At 39.6% G+C, this 18,608-nt stretch overlaps 1 protein-coding gene across 1 annotated transcript; it reads right to left on the bottom strand.

Annotated features, from left to right (window-relative positions):
• Positions 1 to 10,937: 10,937 nt before the first annotated feature.
• NPY5R (neuropeptide Y receptor Y5) lies at positions 10,938 to 12,352 on the bottom strand. Its single transcript, XM_009575290.1, has one exon. The coding sequence runs from the start codon at positions 12,350 to 12,352 to the stop codon at positions 11,021 to 11,023; it is 1,332 nt and encodes a 443-aa protein (XP_009573585.1). The 3' UTR covers positions 10,938 to 11,020.
• Positions 12,353 to 18,608: the final 6,256 nt, after the last annotated feature.

Genomic DNA, 18,608 nt, shown 5'->3' with positions numbered 1-18,608 from the left:
TCACCTAGTGATACAAGTCCTCAAACCAATCTTTTATGTTTTCAGGATATATGTCCCAGCTTCCAAACTCAGAGTACAAATGCTCTGAATTGGTTTGCTTTGCATATCATTGCACTATAATTAGTCATTTCCAAACAAGCAAGGAGCCCTCTACTTACTGGTGTCATTCGAACTTAGCTTTAATACTATATGACTTCAATGACAAAAATATATTTGTTTACTTTATTTAAGCAAAAGACCGGGGTAAAAAAAAAAGGCAGTGGGGAATGAAACAAAAAAATGCAATCTTGAAGGCTGTTTCATATGGAAGTGTTTTCCTAGCTGTCACTTTGAATCTTTACAGCACATTTCAGCCATAGCAGCCTAGGGATCAACTTGGCTAGCACTACTCTGCCTCCAAATATTACTTCTCCCAGTTGGCCCCTATATCTCCTTGGTATGCTGGATTCTAGCTGGTATAACTAAAGCTAGAAATAGCACTGTTGATGTGCTTTGCTGCTATAAAAGCAGCAGAGGAGGTAAGATCTTGTATTAGATCATCTGAGATGGGATCTAAGCTACGTATTTATATAAAAGCATTGCATTTCCTTTTTAACAAGGAGGCCTTATTGTATTTCAGCTTTTTTGAGCTCTTCAAGAGATAGCAGTGATAGTGCAAGCTGAACTGGGAATGCTTGTCTCTGAACTCGTGAAAGGTTCTTCAACATGTTAATTCTCTACTCATTTTCCTTCTTGCTGAGGAAAACAATTGCATTCTAGCTGCAAATCAGACCTTCCCTGTTCAGGCAGAAAAATTTACATTGTGAAACATTTGTTTTTCTAACTGATTGCAAATTGTGTATCATAAAAGTTATCCACTGTGTAATAATTTCAGTTGTATATAGCTTTTCTGACTTGCTAAAGTGACTACACACCACACCTTAATCAACCACGTGTCAATGTTAAGAGCAAGGTACATATACTAAACTCCTTGTTTTCTTCCCCTGGCAGCCAGCCTCTGCCACCTCCATGCAGACCCTTCAGATAAGCCAATACAATTTAAGATGCTGCACAGAAAAACAGACCCATAAACCTCTCTGGATTAAAAAGAACCATTCTTAAAAGCAGTGGTGCTTTTAACCTGGGTAAAGCTCAGTTTTCAGCTGAGATTAATTTGATGCGAATGACTGAGTTCATTTCAGGCTGCCTGGGCCAGCATTGCCTCCCAGAGAAACACTGGGGAAACTGTGCTGGGAGGGGTCTCCTGCTCCCCAGCACGGGCGGGTATGATCACTGCCCTAATGCCTAGTTCCCACTGAAATTGAAGGGTGTTGGTTGCCTCTATATATCCTGAAGCTCTCAAGCTAGGAACTTAGCTTTAGGCATGTATGTAGTCTTACCATGTTGACATTTAAACTCCCTTTGCCTCTGAACCGAGATGCTATGTAGATATTAAGCTGGACTCAAGTGCACTTGGTAGTTCATTGACTTCATCTGATTTGAACTTAAAATTAATGTTTTCAGGGCCTCAAAAGTGATGGAATAGAAAGACATGGTGTCCTTAAAGTTAATAGAGTAAATCAAGCTACTTTATATATAAAGGTAGGCAGGACAATAAATGCAAGTAAGAGAGCCTGGATTTTGAATTCAGTGTTTCAACCTAAATTAAGTGCTTACTATGGGAAAAAGGGAGAGCAGAGCAGGAGAATAAGCCAAATTTATATTACAAGTATATAAAGCAGAGTGCAAAATTTTATAATAGTAATAGTAACTGTAGATGGGAAAGTTGGATGACAGGAAAACAAATTGCCCTTAAAGTACTCTCTTTTCTCCCCCTCTGTGAATAATGTGGGCAGTCTGCCTCATACCTGCACTAGGGACGAAGGGGAATGTGTAGAAGAAGATACAGTTTTGTTAGCATGAAAGAATAACCTGTGCAGCCAGAACATGCCATCTCTTGTTGGTTACAGAGGAGAAAAACGTGCTCCTGCCGAGAGCCTTCCTCTTCGCTGCCCTTCTTAGAGGATCCCGGGGCACCCTTTAGGTGCGCCGGGATTTTCAGACTGCGCTTGCTCATTCGTTCCCCGCCTGGTCAATGTCTGCGTGCGTGCAACCTTCTCAATGTCTATCACTCATGAACAAATCTTTAAAGTAGCTTTATTTGAAACCCTGCGATATTTCCAGAAGGATGTCAATTTTAACCATGAAAAATTTGCACTGGTGTGAGAATATTTTGAAGCTTGTATTTATTGGCAGATACCAGTTTTTTGAGAAGTATTTGCCCTGACTTTCTGCTTCACTTTGTAAGGTGGTGTTTGGAAAATAAAGCCTTTGGTTTTGGGTTTTCTTAACTTAAAAAAAGTATTAATAAATTAAAAAAACCTTAAGAGTACATTCATGGGAGAAGTAACATTAAAAGCTCTAAACGCTGTCCTCTTTTACAACAGGAGTGTCTGTATCGTAATCTCTAGTCGGGAAGCAGCAGCTGGAGGGAGATAAGTTGTGTTCACCAGGAGAGGGCTCCCGCAGTCTTCTGATATGACTGAACTTGGGAGCTTGAAGACCCAAAGGTGTAGCTACAGAAAAATTTATGCAAGAACTGCTCAAATCGGATTATGTTCACCAGTGTGCCATAGATACCATACATGTAAAACGTAAATAAATAAGTCTGATTTTGCTTAAATGGTTTTTTTAGAAAAAAGTGGAAAACAAGGATGCTGTTGCAACTCAGCTTGATTTTTTTTTTCCCTTCATAAGGCCGTTGTTAAACAGCATTTAAATGTATTATAGAAATCAACTTTGTAAACAGCACCACCACCAACGTGCAGATTAACACTACTGTGCTTGGCTTTGCCAAGGAAATTCCAGAGTCTTATGAAGTCCCTTCATTTTGGGGTGCTTAATATGGTTTAATCACTATTAGGGGAATAGAAATTCATGTTTCAGATAGGAAACAGCAATTTTTTTGGCATATTGTTTATCATTTTTTGCTGTCCTTCAAATAACCTTATGTATCATGAAGGATAAATTTATACTGTGATACAAACACAGAATCAGCCAGGCTGTACCACCTCTTATTACACCTCTTACTTCTTAAAAATAAATATGGTAAAATCTTTATGTGAATGCTATTGCACAACTAGTGTAACAGATGCTGTCTTCGTTTCTGCTTTAAACAAAAGAAAGCAAAGTTATTTGTGTTTCTAATAATGGTTAAATGAACTCTGCTTTTTAGTTCTTGTTCATCGTTGTAAATTACAGATTTAGTTCTGCTTACAGTCTACTGTAAGCATATCCCATGAAATTCATGTATGGAAAGTAGAAATCAGTTTATTACAGTGCATGCGGTCAGTAATATAAGCAAAGAAAATAAACCACTATTAATTTATGGTGTGTTCTTTAAACAAAAGCTTTTTCTAGCCTGTTTTTTTTTGTTGTTGGTCATAAAATTCTTAGCATAGTGATGTCTTTTATAGATGTTCGTAATTAAAGGGACAGGTTAGAAGTTCTGCTGCAGCAAAAACAACTGCCAAACTGTGGAAAAGAAACCTTTACTTTCACGTATTTGAACAAGTGTCAATGAAATATGCTGCAGTGTTTCCATAGCTTTTTAGGGATAGCTTGATCTATTCAACTTCTCATTTTGACAGCTAGTGCTCCTCTCTTTAATCATTTTCGTGGTAGTAATTCAACAAAACCTTTTATCAGGATCAGACCTGATCAGTGCCATGTAATGGACCAATAAAAATGGAGAGAATACTTTAATAGCAAAGGGTAGTTTGGTGTTGGAGCTGTATTACAACATGAGGTTGCTTGGGTCAGAGCACATACCAGAGTCTGCCTTCAATGAGTTAAAATAAATTTATCTAGAAGAAAGATAAAAAGAGAAAATAAACAAAACTGCGTATCAAACGATCTGCGTTTTTTTGCCATACTATTAGTAAGGCCCCAGGATCCTGGATGTATTGAATTAATCAGCTGCACTGATAGATTTCTTCATTCCACTTCATCTCTGGGAAGTGATTCCTCATTCCCTCTCCAAAAAGTCTCACACAGGTGTCTTCCGCGACTTTCTGGAAGGTCTCCAATTTTCGACTGTTTCAGATCAAGAGGGAAAACAAGTACCCTAGAGTTTGCAGTCTCACTCACTGCGTTTGTCAGCCATCTCCCCTCTTCTGGGAAAGGAATAGCACTTGAGGGCCCCTGCTGACTGCAGGTGTGATGATGTGCGAGGGGGAGATTGGTGTTACGTGCCCCCGAGAGAGCTCCTGGGAACTAACGGTAATTTGTCTGACATAAATGGCCTTGGAGCAGCTTTTCTGAAGAATGAGCTCCCACAAAACCAGTAAGAGATCAGCTGTGCCCTGAATGAGCTTCAGTCCCCGCGTGATCTTAAGAAGCAATCTCAAGTAGAGCTTATTGCAATTTGGTTCTGCACTAGGAATGAAGTTCTGAACTTTGCCCGTCATGATTTGCAGTGAGGATCGGATGAGGCTCTGCTAACTGAAATGTGCTCTCATACACTAGGATATTAATTGAGAGAATGCATCATCGAGGCTTCAGACAATTACCTTTATGAGATGTGCGTTGGAACTGATGGAGTCTTAAAAAATACGTAATTGTTTCGCCTGTATTGGGTCCCAGTAGTTACATAAAAATAAGTTTAATTTTCCTGCAGTAAACAGCTTGCACTTTTCCCAGTGGTGCTAACACCACAAAAAAACAAAACCAGCAGAAAGTGAAGATTAGATTGTATTCTGACCTCTTGCACAGCTCCTTCATCCTTAGGCCAAGAGGCCAAAATCCTTATGAATACTAAATGAACCCTAATTTGGTGGACAGCCTCATAAAGCCAAGGGAATTACTAAGAGTCAAAACAGAGTAAGACTATCACCTTGTTCAACATAAGTAAATCTGGATGTAATGTACAAAGAGGCACTAAGATTGCTTGTAGTAAGGATGGTTTTATTTATCTCCTTGCTTAGCTGTTTTTCTCTCAATTAAAAAAAAAATGCAGACTTATAGTTAAAATCATAATTAATGGTCTTGTGATCTGTCATTAAATGGGTTTTGTGTCTTTGTGGTTCCTACTGAGTCTGAAGAGATGAACAACTGTTTGCTTATCACCACGTTGCTCCTCTGGAGAAATTTTGCACCAGAGGTGCCTTTAAAATCCTTTTGTACATTATTTTATTCACAGGGACAGTAATAAGTATTTCCTGCTCAAAAATGTCCAATTAATGTGGCATTCAAGTGATATAGACATGACCCTTCTCCTGCTAAGACAAAGCAAACATTTGTTTAACTGGATGTAAGAGCAGGGCCAACCTACTTTAGTCTTGAATGTCAAATCACTATTCTGATAATTTCCCAGGGGAGTATTTTTAAGCCTTATTATTAAAAGGATCATCTTAATGTGACTACAAGGGCAAAATGAAGCATTCATATTTGTTGAAAAGAACGGAATTTGGATTGTGACAGTATTTCCTAATATTAGTATGTAATGAAGCAATTTCATAACCTTCAAATATTTTGCAATATTTTCTTTTCAAAAGCAAACAAGATTAATAAAAATCTGACTTGTATAGTTATACTGTATTTATAACAGTGATGCTAGTTGTACCCTTAATGCACAGCTCAGCTTCTTTAATTACACTGTGACCACATCTTCCTGTCTGTAGTGATATTCTTTACAGGGAAATCGGGTTTTCGACAGAGTTTGTGTCAGAATCAATAAGACTATTTTTACCAAGGACACGCTGTGTTATGCTTTTTTTTTTTTTTTTGCGCTATATATAATAAGACAAAGTTTAATAAGGAGACCAGGAGATCATGGTAACCTTTGGAGTGGAGCAGATGTCGCTAGTATCTCTGAGCTTGCAGAGATTTAAAAACAGGTGCTGTGGTAAGATTCACTGGCATGTGGATAGCATCATATGATGACACAGATTGACTTAATGGCAAGAATGATGCATTATGAGTGATCACAGGCAAAAATGTCATTATCAAATGGTTGGAAAAAAAATGCTTTCGCTTTAAAGAAACATTTTGAGAGGGTTAAGGGCGTGTGTATCCATACTCGTTTATTAGCTCTTACTTCCCAGGATTCAAAAATTTGCAATAGGCTTCCTGGCCACACCTGGGATTAGCAAAGTTCAGTGGTACTGTCGCCAGCTCGTGGTCCTTGGCAGATACTTGAGAAGGGTCTGTCTCTGACGGGCTCCTTTGTCACTGGCACACTGTGCCTAGCTAGTGTTAGCGTCAGTATGCTTTTATTTCTCTTTCTGTCTTTTGTTTCTCTTCCTGTCAAAAGTCACTTCAACTGAATATGAACAATAACAGCAACTCTACCTACCTTCAGTGGAAAGGTAACTTTCAACCAATTAAATATACCTCCAATAAAAATATATACTGTTGGATCAAAACCAAGCAACTTCAGGAGTCTTCATCACGTACTGCATGTAACATGCCTTAGAAAAAAAGGTTATTTGCATTCAACAGTATATAAAAAGACATGAAATGGAAGAATAAGAAACCTGACCTCAGAGATTATAAACCATGTATCATGGTCAAAAAGTGTTCAAAAATTTACCTAATAGTCTTTATAAAGATCTTCCGTGAGGATCATGATTTTATACCATTATTTCAGTCATGTGGGGCGAAAAAGAAGACAGTTCTCAGGCTTGAAAAGTCTGGACTTTCAGACTGTACCAATATATTTTCTGGCTGGGACTTTTTATTGTAAATAGTATAGGCATCATTTGGCGTTCGTCAAAATCAAAGGCTAAATTCCTGGACCCAACAGGGTTTATGAAGGATGTCTTTCAGGAGACCATGACGTTTAATACTGTTTATCTTGTATGCTGCACAGACAGATATTGGGACTACTGTGAGAAAACTATTGATTTTTTTTCAAAAGTGCAATGACAGCTGACAGACCCCTATGGATTACAGAAGGGTTTTTAATCTGTTAATAATGGTTAGGTAGGGAAGTTTTCCGTGCCACCTGTCCTATACTTCTCAAAAGGAGAGCTGGAGCCTACCTCGGCATGACTGGGAGCGGACACTTCTCTTCCTGAGTGTGCTCCTCTTCTTGGTTCTCACACATCTTCAGATCAGTGGACGGTGGGGTTTCTTCCCTCTCCTCAGGTGTTCACACTGCTGAGAAGGAAACATTTTGTCACGAGATCTTCCGGGCTCCAGGAACAGGGCTACGTGCCTGGAAAGGCTGCAACCAAATACAGCGGCAGTGCGTTTCCCCTCTCCTGCCGTGTCCCTGCTGCCCGCCCTCCCGCGCCCACCGCCCTGCCCAGGGCTGGCTCTGCCCCGCGGTGCCTGGGACGCGGTGCCGCTGGCTGCCCCACCACAGGCTCGCCTGCTGTCATTACAGCTGCCCTAGACCTATGGGAGCCATACGCATCTGTCTCAGCCACTGTTGGCACGGCACTATAGAGAACCGCAGAGGCTCCAACCTCTCCCCCACAACCTAAATAAATATACTCCAGTGTTAGCCCATACTGAGCTCCTGACACCCTCAGCCCCGCTGGCCTGGCTGGCTCTGGAGTGACCCGGCCACACCAGCACTTCTTAATGGGCATCTGTTTCTTCTCCGCTGAAAGGGGAGGGACAAAGGCCAGCTATTAACATTTAATCTTTGACATTTTCAAAAGTCAACTTTGTCAATGATATTATTTTGCAGAACTGAAAAAAAAAAAAATTTTCCTCTTATGAGTCAAGTCATAAGAGTTTTAACATTCATCACACACAAGGATGAGCTGTCTGGGAAGGTTTTTTCCAGTCTTTTTATTAATAGAGAGGGATCACCGTACCATTACAATCCTTCATTCTTCTAACTCCAATGAATAAATGGCTCTGCAACTGGCATCTCCTGATTGCATTTAGCAGATGCTATCAAAACAAAACTTCCACCTTCTTCATTATTTAGATTTTTAGTTACAGAAGGAATTGACCCATGGTAGTTTAGCTGACCTAAGGACTCAATTAAATGTGCTATTTGAAAATCCATTTTAATGTGCTTTGTTTTCTAGGAAGTGTACACATCTATATCCGTACCTGTACATACACCTGTATACATATGAGAATGATATAATGTCATTCGATATTGTGGTGAGATACATCTTCCCAAGACATATTGACACACATAATGGAGACAAAAGCACACTGCTAGTCACTAGCCCGTAGGAGCACCTACTGCAGCTTAAACTAGATGAGGCCTACTCAACAAGCATGGAGGGGGGGGGATCCTTGTGTTTTGAATTTCTTTTTTTTTTTTTTAATGTTCCAGACTGGGAAAACATTAAACGGATGGTTCAGCTGTTTCCTCTCCCACTTGTAGAAGTTACTCTTCTGGGGGTTGGCTTCTGCCTGATTTCACTTGCTGCTGCTCCTGTCTGCTTCTTATGTATTCCTTGCTGATACTGGGACCGAGTTATACTGGCTGTTGAAGGGAGGTGGAAGGTGGAAAAGTTATTTTATTTTTATTTAACATTTCAGAGGAAAAACAGTGACATTTTGGAGATGTCAAATCATAATGATGATGATTGCTCTACAAATAAAAAGAAAATACACATTCTCCCACCATTGATCATCTTAAAAAAGAGAAGATGACAGATTTAGATGGCACAGGGCTAAAGAAGTTCAGTAGCTGTCTTGATTTAGTTCTCTACTGCCACATTGCAATTTGTTGTGCTTTGATCAGTGTAAAGACTAGGGAGCACGGCTATTGACTCCATCCAGGACAATGGCGAGGGCTCATACAAAATCACCAGCGTACAGACTAATCTTTGTGCACCTCAGAAACTGGAGGAAGGCCTTATTCGAGACCTAGCAAGATTCTGTGTGTCATATAAAGTGAAAGTGAGTACAATTTGACCTGAAAAGAGTAATTAGTGAATAAACAGTTATTGTATATTTAAGTAGGAGTTAAAAATGGTTGAAATTCTGAAAGTATATAAAGAAAGGAAGGAATAGAAAATAAATAGCAAGTAGGAAGGAAGATAAATTGGAAAAAAAAAGCTGGAAGGAATATTTCAAGCTGAAACAATGTGACTGCTTTCTTATCCTCTTATACTATTTGGTTACATCATATGGTATAAATAAGGTTAAATGATATATTACAATGACGTGAAAATGTGTGGACATAAATAAAGCATAAACTGCTGTAACTTCTGTAGAACTGTATCATCACTGTGTTCTGGCTATGGATTTAGTTAATTTTTTCCTAAGTTTATCTACCAAGATTAACCATAAATATTTTACATTAAACTATTTAAAAATTCTTCAAAGCTATCTTAAAATCTATTGTTCCAATATTCTGTATTCTGTACCATTTGTACTCTATATAATGACATACTGTAGGTTTATAGGAGATAATAATCTGCAAAATGCAATAGTCAGTGTCCAGGAAGAAACTATTGAAGTATATCACCAGCGAAGACAAAGACCAATGGGTTACTGGGAACTAGACTTCAGGGAAATACCTTAATGATAGAAGCAAAGATATTACCAACCGGTATGTCATAAACTCCTTAGCAGATGATGGCTTGGGGAGAAAAGGCCTCGGAATTGTAACACTGTGATAAAAATAATTCCACAATTCCTCAAAGTAAAAGAACTGCTTTCACTTTTAAAGATTAACTGGAAGGGAAGTACCTTAAGGCAAAAAATGCACAATGACCCTTCCCACCCACCCATTTATAAAAATAATAACTTTATTTCTCAGCCTGGAAAGGCTATGTAAAAAAAGCCTATTGGATTAGAAATCTTAGTGGAGAAAAGGAAATAATCACCAGCTAGACCTGGGGAGAGGTTTTACAGCTTAAAGCTCAGGGCAGAGGCTTTGTACATTTACTGAATCCTGAAGGCAGAGGTGGGTTATTAAGTTAGAGTAATTCAGGGGGAAAAAAGAATATATATGTATACCCTTTGCGTTTGTGCTATGAAATGTAGTATGACTTCCTTGGGGAAGATGCAAGTGATTTAAATTTGGAAGAAAAAGTACTGGTCTGGTTAAAAAGGAGAAAAGGAGAGAGGGGAGGGAGATGCGGAAAGCGTGTGCCTGTGTGCGTGCGTGTGTGTGTGTGTGCATGCACACACGTGCATGTTTATTTGAAAGCTGTTGCAGCTCTCCAAAGCAAGTGGGTCACCTATAATGAAGTGCAGTCAGCTTTTGCTTTTTGGTAAAGGAAAAGAAAAAATCCTGCTGTCTTTCCATTTTCTTTTTCTTTCCACTCTCGCTTAGGTAATGAAGGCTTACTCTGATCAGAAGCATGTTGTGTTCAGGGGAGTCATCACTGTAAGAACAAAGGCATAACTACAGGTAAGTTCAGGCCTGGCTGAAAATTACATTAAATGACAAGCCAGAGTAAAAATTGGCTAAGGAAATCAAAGATAGGTTGTACTGGGTAAACACAGTGAGATGGAAACAATCTAGACAAGAACAACTACTCATAAACCCGTTCCAGGGAAGAAGGCAATCTGGGAATTGGCAGCAAAGCACCTTGCAAAGATATTGCAAAGTATGAGTCAAAGAGCTAAGGAAAAATATTTTTCTAACCACATCCAGAAACAGATGTTTAATTACCTCAGAAAACAGTCAAAGTTGACACTGAAATAGTCTCAACAATAGTTATTTAGTAAACGGTATGTATTTTATTATAGTTTTCTGACAGTTAATACTGATATGTCTAAGTAGTCTTACATTTATTACTCATTATATATTCTGTTTAATTCCAAAGTACAGATTGCCAATATTTCAGGTAATGAAAACGGTATTCTGGTTTTGTACACTGGGCATGATTTCCTATTTGTAACAGATATAAGAATATTATAGTATATGTATATATTTCTGCCCAATGCGAGAAATACATGCAGCCGTAGAACTATCCATTTGCACGAAATGCTACTAATCACAACCAAGTTAGACTAACTAAACTAAACTAATCTAGCTTTTACAGCTATACACGTCAGTAGACTTGAAAGCCAAACTTGTTTGTTTTATTTTACCTTGGGGCACAAAAAATCATGGTATTTGGCAGCATGGAATAAGGGACATTAAATCAGCTTTTATGCTGTTGTTAAGGAACCCGTAGAGGATGGGATTCAAGCAGCAGGACATCATACCCAGTAAATGGCATACGCAATATACTAATTTAAAATGTCTGTTAGAAATGAGAGTGGCATTAAAATCCGTCACAATGTGGAAAAGGTGAAGAGGCATCCAACTGAAACCAAAAACTAGGATTAGCACTGTCAGTCTGCAAAAAACTCTCCTAGATCTTGTCTTAATTTTGATGATGGATCGGGATACCGTAATCACGTCCTGGATCTCTGTATTTTCTTCTGGTTTCATCTCAAAGCAGACAGGTATCCCAGGGATGAATTTACTGGAGGAAGAGAGCTGGCTTTTTTCTGTGCCAGAGGTTTCTGGGAGGTCTCTGGAATGAGTATCCTGATGATGCCTTGAAATAGCTGGCATCACACTTGAAGTCTTTTTACTGTATCTTCTGTGGTGCTTTCTGCCAAAGGCGCAGCTCCACCTGGAATGGCTGGAGGGCTGCACCTGCGTGCCGGTACTCTTAGAGGGATGAAGAGTTAGGTTTATCATCTCCTTTTCTTCAAACTTGTTCTCCTTGTTTGACAGTCTGGAACCTATGCTCCTGCAGACGCTGGTGTGACTAGCGGTTAAACACACCAGCGGCAATATATACTGCATCAGCAACAAAGCTATTGTAAAGGCGATTCTGTAGGAATCGGAAGGCCATGACTCAATACACAGGAGCCTGTTCTCCAGTGCCTCTAAATTCAGAGTTTTGCTGAGGTCCACAATTTTGTGGAAAACTGGCAGAGGGGAGCAAATGGCAAAGCCAAGGGCCCAGATGGTCATTGTTAAGAAATAACCCTGTTTTGCTGTTAAATTGCTAGACAGGGGATATTTTATCATACGGTACCTGACTGCAGCAATAGATATTAACATCAAAGTTGAAACTAGAACTGATGCGCACTGGAGGAAGGGCATTACATGGCACATGATAGTGCCAAACATCCATTGGTCAAGCAGGACAGATGTCAGCGTGAAAGGTGAACAAAACAGCACAACTAAGATGTCAGAAAAGGCCAAGTTACCGATAAGAATGTTTATTATTGTCTTCTGCTTGCGCTTTAGTAGAGCCGTTAGTATCAGCAGATTTCCCATAAAGCCGGCCAGACTTATAAGTGTGTACAGCCCAATAAGAAAGTACTGTATGTCGTCAACGCTACTCTTATAGTCTTCCCAGGCAGAAAAATTCTTTGTAGTAGCAGAGGTGTTCTTGGTGGGTGTCCTGTTGTTACAGCCTTTGAATCCTAAATCCATTTTACAGTCCTGCTTAGAACAAGAAAGGCATTAATTAGCATCTGAAGGAAGGATGATACTGCTGTTAATCAGAATGTAAAGGAACATAAATTTACCTTGTATCACCTTAATAAATTAATAGTGATGTTATTCTGCTGTGAGGCAGATCCTGCATAACTTCAGGTCAACACAAATTGGTTTCGTAGGTTTTACCATGTGGCGTTCAGGACATCTAGGCCTCCTACCTGGCTGCTCACACGGGGTGATGACAATTTAAGGTTCTGCACTATGAAGCTGGCTTTTAAATACGCCTTGCTATAGACCATATTGTCAGCCTTTCCATGAGGGAGCAGTTAGCTACAAAAGCAACCCGTTTAGAGTCCGTGAGATTACTCATGTGAATAACAGCTCATTGATACGAGTAAGGAAATTACAATCACCATCTGGGCGTGTGCCTAATCATTACACGAGAGCAAATTATAATGAGAGCACCTGAAAATATATGACGTTTTGACATATGCTAACAACTGCAGTAGTATTTCTTACCTTGCTAGTAGAAAACTGACACAAAATAGGTAAGAGCTTTCAAAAAGGATCAGTTTATAAGGAGATCCACTGTCAGTGATCCAAGATGGAATTCCTAATGTGTTCATATGCAAACCATCTTCTATCAAGTGTGGAACATACTTTAACTGTTGCTCGAGCAGACTGGGAAACTGCCTACTAAACATCCAAAGTAATTGGATGTAATACAGAGAGGACAGTGTTAACTGGAAGCAAACCCCACACAGCCATTTGAAAATTCAGGGAACTGCTAATTATTCAGCACAGAAACATCTAAAATTAAAACCTAGCTCAGCACAAAGTTATTCTGCCTACAGAATCTTCATGTATTAGTCTTCATTTTAGAAGAAAGAGAAAGACAAAAGAATTCAGTTTAAACTCCAGTTTACCTTAAACACCTGCATGTACCAAAGTTTCAAAGTCAAAATTCCCCAAAGTGCCAATGTCCTGTACAAAATTGCTTAATGCTTAGAAATCTTGGGGAAGACTAAACAAACCCAAAACACACATAAATTGAGCAGAAGGCTAAACCTATCAACTAAAAATGGCAGGGCTCTTCAAGAATGTAGCTATTCTCAGTGAGCTGAATCGTGCTGACTTCTTCAAAGTGCAATAATATTACTATCGGTTTCCTCTACCCATGTAGATGTGCTCCTTCCTTCACATCGCAACATGTGCGTTCCTACCATCGGCTGTCATAGGGAAACTTAAACCATAAAACACTCCCAGAATACTCACTGACAGTGTGTTGTGATGTGAAGGTCCCTCATGTAAGCTTAGAAATACTTATTTTAAAAAAATTAGTAAAGGTATTGCAAGTTTTTGTTTCTTCACTAATGTGTTGGGGAGAGGTGAAAAGAACTAAGCCTTGCCAACTTCTCGCAATGTTGCGTTAAAGTGCTTTTTAAGAATAGCTAAAATAGAAGTAAGAATTGGATACGTGAATTCAGATAATCTAAATATTATAATTGTGTGCCTACGAGCAGGGAGGCATTAATGCAAATTATTTGTTTAATTTTTCCCAGTCTCTAATGAAATGGTGAAAAATAGACAAACACCACTATCTGAGACTACCCTTGCCTCTAGACCAACTTTAAAAGAGCACACTAGAGATTCTGTAAGTGATCCAATCTCTATATTTCTATATTGATATTATCAGAAGTTTTCATTTTGGTAGGCTTCTCTTTGTACAACTGTTAGCTAAAGAAGGAAATAGTTTTTTATTTAATTTGTCTGAGTTAATTTCTCTGAGCTGCTAGCAATCATCTGAAAACAGTGTGATCTGCAGACCACAGTGACTTCCAAAATCAGCTGAAATTTGTGTTCTCTAAACGTGACTCAACATAATTTTTGTCTGAGAAAACAACAGCACGGCTCTGCCCTGGATAAAATACATTCCCCTACCTCACACTTACGGAATTACGTCCCTGTTATGTCATACCTGTATCATTTTTTTCCCTTTGTTCAGCATGGAGGAAGGACGGGTTTTGCTATGACTAATGCTTTCACAGATTTCAGTCTGTGCACGCATCTGTAATCTGCAGACGCTCTTTTGATTCATGAAAGCCATTTCAACTGTACGTTCCGTTTCAATGTGAAATATTATCTGCCTAATATTTTCAGGCTGAACATTCCATTAGCTTTGTACTACCGCATTCATCTTAGCTGAGAAGTGTGTAGGAAAAACCCTTGCGTATAACCGAGGAGTTAATAATGAAAAAGCCATCAGCGTAATTCTGGACAATTTTCTTTTTGCTTGGGCACCTTCCTTTTCCAGTTTTTATCTTGCACAGATTAAGAGAGCTTTATGAGTTGAGCATCCCATTGCCTGATAGCAGGTTTGAAACCAATCAGGAGTTATTTGAGAAAGGGAAATGAAACTTTACTCAAGAGCTAGATCTGTCCAAATCTTAGTTACTAACCAACAAGTCATTGGCTGAGAATAGGAAGACTAGTAAGAGCGAAGGAAATCCAGTAACATCTTGAGATTCAAAAACTCTTACAATGCTCTCAAAGTGATGATGACTCTGAAGGAATGAGCTTTTCATTTATTACATATGCCTACATAAGTAACTCTGTGCTAAGAGGGATCATTCTGTGTAGTCTTCTATTTTAACTGATACTAGGTTGAAGGACTAACCTGTAAAGGAGAAACAAACTGTAGATGTTGCTTCTCTCTCCGAAACCTGGAGATTAGGATTGCTTTTAGAGTATCTACAGGTATTTTCAGTAATAGTTAAATTCCCACACATAGTCATATCTGTCCGAAGGTCTCATACTGAGTAGTAACAATGCACACCGATGCTTAAGTTATAATAGCAGCTATGTATGTGTGAAAGTTTTGTTGATCCATGCCCCAAAACTGCACCTTCTCCCCTAGACTCTTTGGTGATACTGGCTGTCATTGAAAAGGTTGATCATAGGCCATAGGTTCATCAGTCTGTGGAGAAAAAGCGGGCATCCCTACTGGTAGAAAAGGCTCTCTATCTAGTTAGTTCATTCCATTTCAATTATGTGCTATGGCCTGAAGAGAAATCTGTATATTCAGTTTTGCTTAGTTTTAATCAATGGATTCTATTAAGAGAATTGGAAAAAATCTGGTGGTTTCACTGTTATTTCCTACTGCCACTTTCAGCTTTGGGTGACTAAAAGTGAAAAGGAAGAGACTCTCAAGTTAGATGCACCATAATTATTTTCTCTTCTAGAATTTATATTCAGTACAGGTAATGCTAAGACTAGGGCCAAAGAACAAGGTTGTATGTGTTCTTATACTGGAACACGTTTATTAAACGGATGTTTGCTGAGTTCTTCTTAAAAATGTAATTGAAAGATTGTTGCCAGGTTCTGTGGATTTCTACACCTCCACCTAAAGCTCTTGCAGTACGGCTTTAGCAGAGTTGCCCATGGTGTTTTTAATACAATTCTTTAAAAACAAAAAGTCAATATGCTGGTTTTGCTGAAGTAGACACGTTTTGTTGAGACACGTGATTACTGAAGAAGCTTAGCAGGAGTGCCTCTGCAGTCCAGCCTCTGAAGTCCAGCATGGGCTCTCCAGCTCCATCCCCCCGGGCTGTGGCTGCCTTCTGCCTTGGGTAAGAACTGAGCAGTGGCCGTCTCCCCTACCACAGGTCCCGGTTTCCATGAGGAAGGAGCACAGGAAGAAGCCACAACATAATCTGGTCAGGCCCTGGCTGGACACTTGGGGCACCACGGGAGTCCGTGGTGCACAGCAGCCTCTTCTGCACCATCTCCCTATAGTCACCGTTTCAGAGTGACAGAAAGACAGAGAGAGAGGGAATAAAACTACAGTCTGCTGGTTTCAACAGAGAACTGCTGTGCTGACAGAAGTTCTTGTTGCAACATGCCCAAAGAGATTTTATTTTCATTTTGGATGTGTGAAATGAAAGCAGACTCTTCCCCCAAAATTTCAAAAATCACCAAGTGGATCTCTTGCTCTCCTTCCAGTTGCTCTCTCGGCTTGAGTGCCACGGGCAGTAAAGATGCAAACAAAAGTGTTCCTCCCATATCATTGATCTTCAGTCCCCAAACTCGTATTAGCATACCACTGATTTCATAGGGCTGTGTGCACTTACTGGCATTTATCTTCCTGCTTTGTTTTAACAGCTGCTTCTATTTTTGGGGATTCACTCACTCTCCCTCTGTTGGTGGGTCAATCCCAGTGCGGCCCGTGGCCGTAGCTTTCAGGGAAATGAAGATCCCTGAAAATCCCACTGTGGGAAATAGAATTAAATAGTATAGCCTCTTTTGAAAATGTTCTCCTCATATTTGAAGTGAACTGAAAGCACCACAGTGCCAGGGTGCTCTTATGCCTGTTTTCAAGATCAAATTTAATCAATCTGAAGGTACCTGATGGAGATTTTCTAGCTGTCAGCTCCAAAAGTTGGATCGCTTTCATCTCCTACATCGATCAGGCAGCAAATGAGGTCCCCTTTCTGTGTACCTGGTCTGCGTACACTCCCTGAGACTCTGCTCAGCTACACCCGCGTGAGCTCACACCCTGTGAGCTGTACGTGGGTTTGCTTGGCTCTCCTTTGGTTTCAATGGGATGTTTGAGACAGCAGGCTAGGCTGCACAAGGCAGGAGGGACTGCAGCTTCGTGGCAGGATCCAAGGTGGATATGAATATTTACTGTAAGAATCAAATTAATGCAGTTAACATTAAATACAAGGAGTATTTGTGGTTATCTTTTACAGTAAAATGTATTTTATGACAGTTGATGTACCACGATCTTGAAAGATTTCAAGTAACACCTCCTTAAATCACATTCATCTGTGATATACCTCAGTGTGACTCCCTGAATACTGTGACTTATTTTCACCAAAATCATGCTTCAGAGGAGTTTTCAGTTGCAGTTGATCTAAGGCCTGAGAGTGACAAGGAGAACTCAAACCTTTATTCAGGTTTAGCTGAGTTAGAGGTACCACATAACGTAAAATATACTAGTTTAATATATTTAAAACCTTGTAATTCATCTCATTATTCCACTTAAAGCTATCATTTAAAATACAAAATCCATAAATCATAATTTAGTAGAGTGGCTAGGCTAGATATTTCTCTATCTCTACATATTTAAAGGGAAATTTTCAAGAACACAAAAGTTAGGCAGGCAACCATCCTCCTCTGAAGGCAATTGTTCTTTCAGAAAATCTTCCTTCTATTAGAAGAGGTACTTATATTAAGGTTTATTCATGGATAAGAGCTTATATCCTACAACATTAATATCTGTTAAGTTGACCGTGACTGTCTGATGCCTTGTATAGTCTAGTCAGTTCACTTTGTATAAAGTGTCTATACAGGACAATTAATCTTTACAGCTGTGACCAATTACAATCTTAGGAGACTTTTTTCTACCTTAAAAACAAATACAGTCAAACGCATACAGGGAGGAAGCAAAATGTGAAAACTCCCTAAGAAATACAACCTTTCTGCCCCCCTAATACTGGAGCGGTATCAGGACAGTAGAGAAAATAAAGTTGGAGAAAGTCTTTAAACTTCTACACAGTTGTAAAGAGTTAATATGACAGGCTGTAACTGCCTGACCACCTAAGCTTAAGGAAAGGACTGAGCTATATTGTTACTACTTGAGAAATGATGCCCTCACATCATTCAAGACTGAGATAATGTCTGAGCCAAAAATTGAAAACACTGAAGAGTCGCATGCACAACACAAGCTAAAGATGAAATGCTGCTGCTTCAAATGTTCTTGTTCATTAGACTGAGAACCTGGGAGAATTCAAAAGATTGAGATTACTTCAGAAGTCCAGAAAAATGGATTTTCGTGCATGTTAATGTATGCCTCTTCATGTGCCTAACTAAAAGAAGAATTGCAACATTCTCCTGGAAAACAAGAATACGGCTTCCCAAAATAAGCAAAAAATGAGGTTGTTTCTCCAGCTCCAAGGCAATGTTATGCAATGTAATGGGGCATTTGTTGGTCAGAACAGAAAACTTGAAATGCACTGCTACATTTTACGCCAGGGAGCACAGCAGTTCCCGGCTTGCAATGGGGAAAAAAAAAAAAAACAAACCCCACCACTCAACCCCCCCAAAAAGACCCCAAACGGGAACGACTGTTATTTTTGTCCTTCTACACTCGCTAGGGAATCACTTGGCACTGCGCGCCCCGCACTGCCCTGCCTCCGAAACCCCGCACTCGCCCCCGGCCAGCAGCCCCCCGCTCCCCGCGGCCGCC

Source organism: Fulmarus glacialis, unplaced genomic scaffold (genome assembly GCF_000690835.1).
Source record: "Fulmarus glacialis isolate BGI_N327 unplaced genomic scaffold, ASM69083v1 scaffold21383, whole genome shotgun sequence".
Classification (NCBI taxonomy): domain Eukaryota; kingdom Metazoa; phylum Chordata; class Aves; order Procellariiformes; family Procellariidae; genus Fulmarus; species Fulmarus glacialis.
The sequence above is the reverse complement of the archived record's forward strand: the minus strand, read 5'-3'. Positions and strand labels throughout refer to the sequence as shown.

What these genes read in the sequence shown, in the direction of transcription:
- NPY5R (XM_009575290.1), bottom strand. Translation starts at nt 12,352, where the DNA reads ATGGATTTAGGATTCAAAGGCTGTAACAACAGGACACCCACCAAGAAC.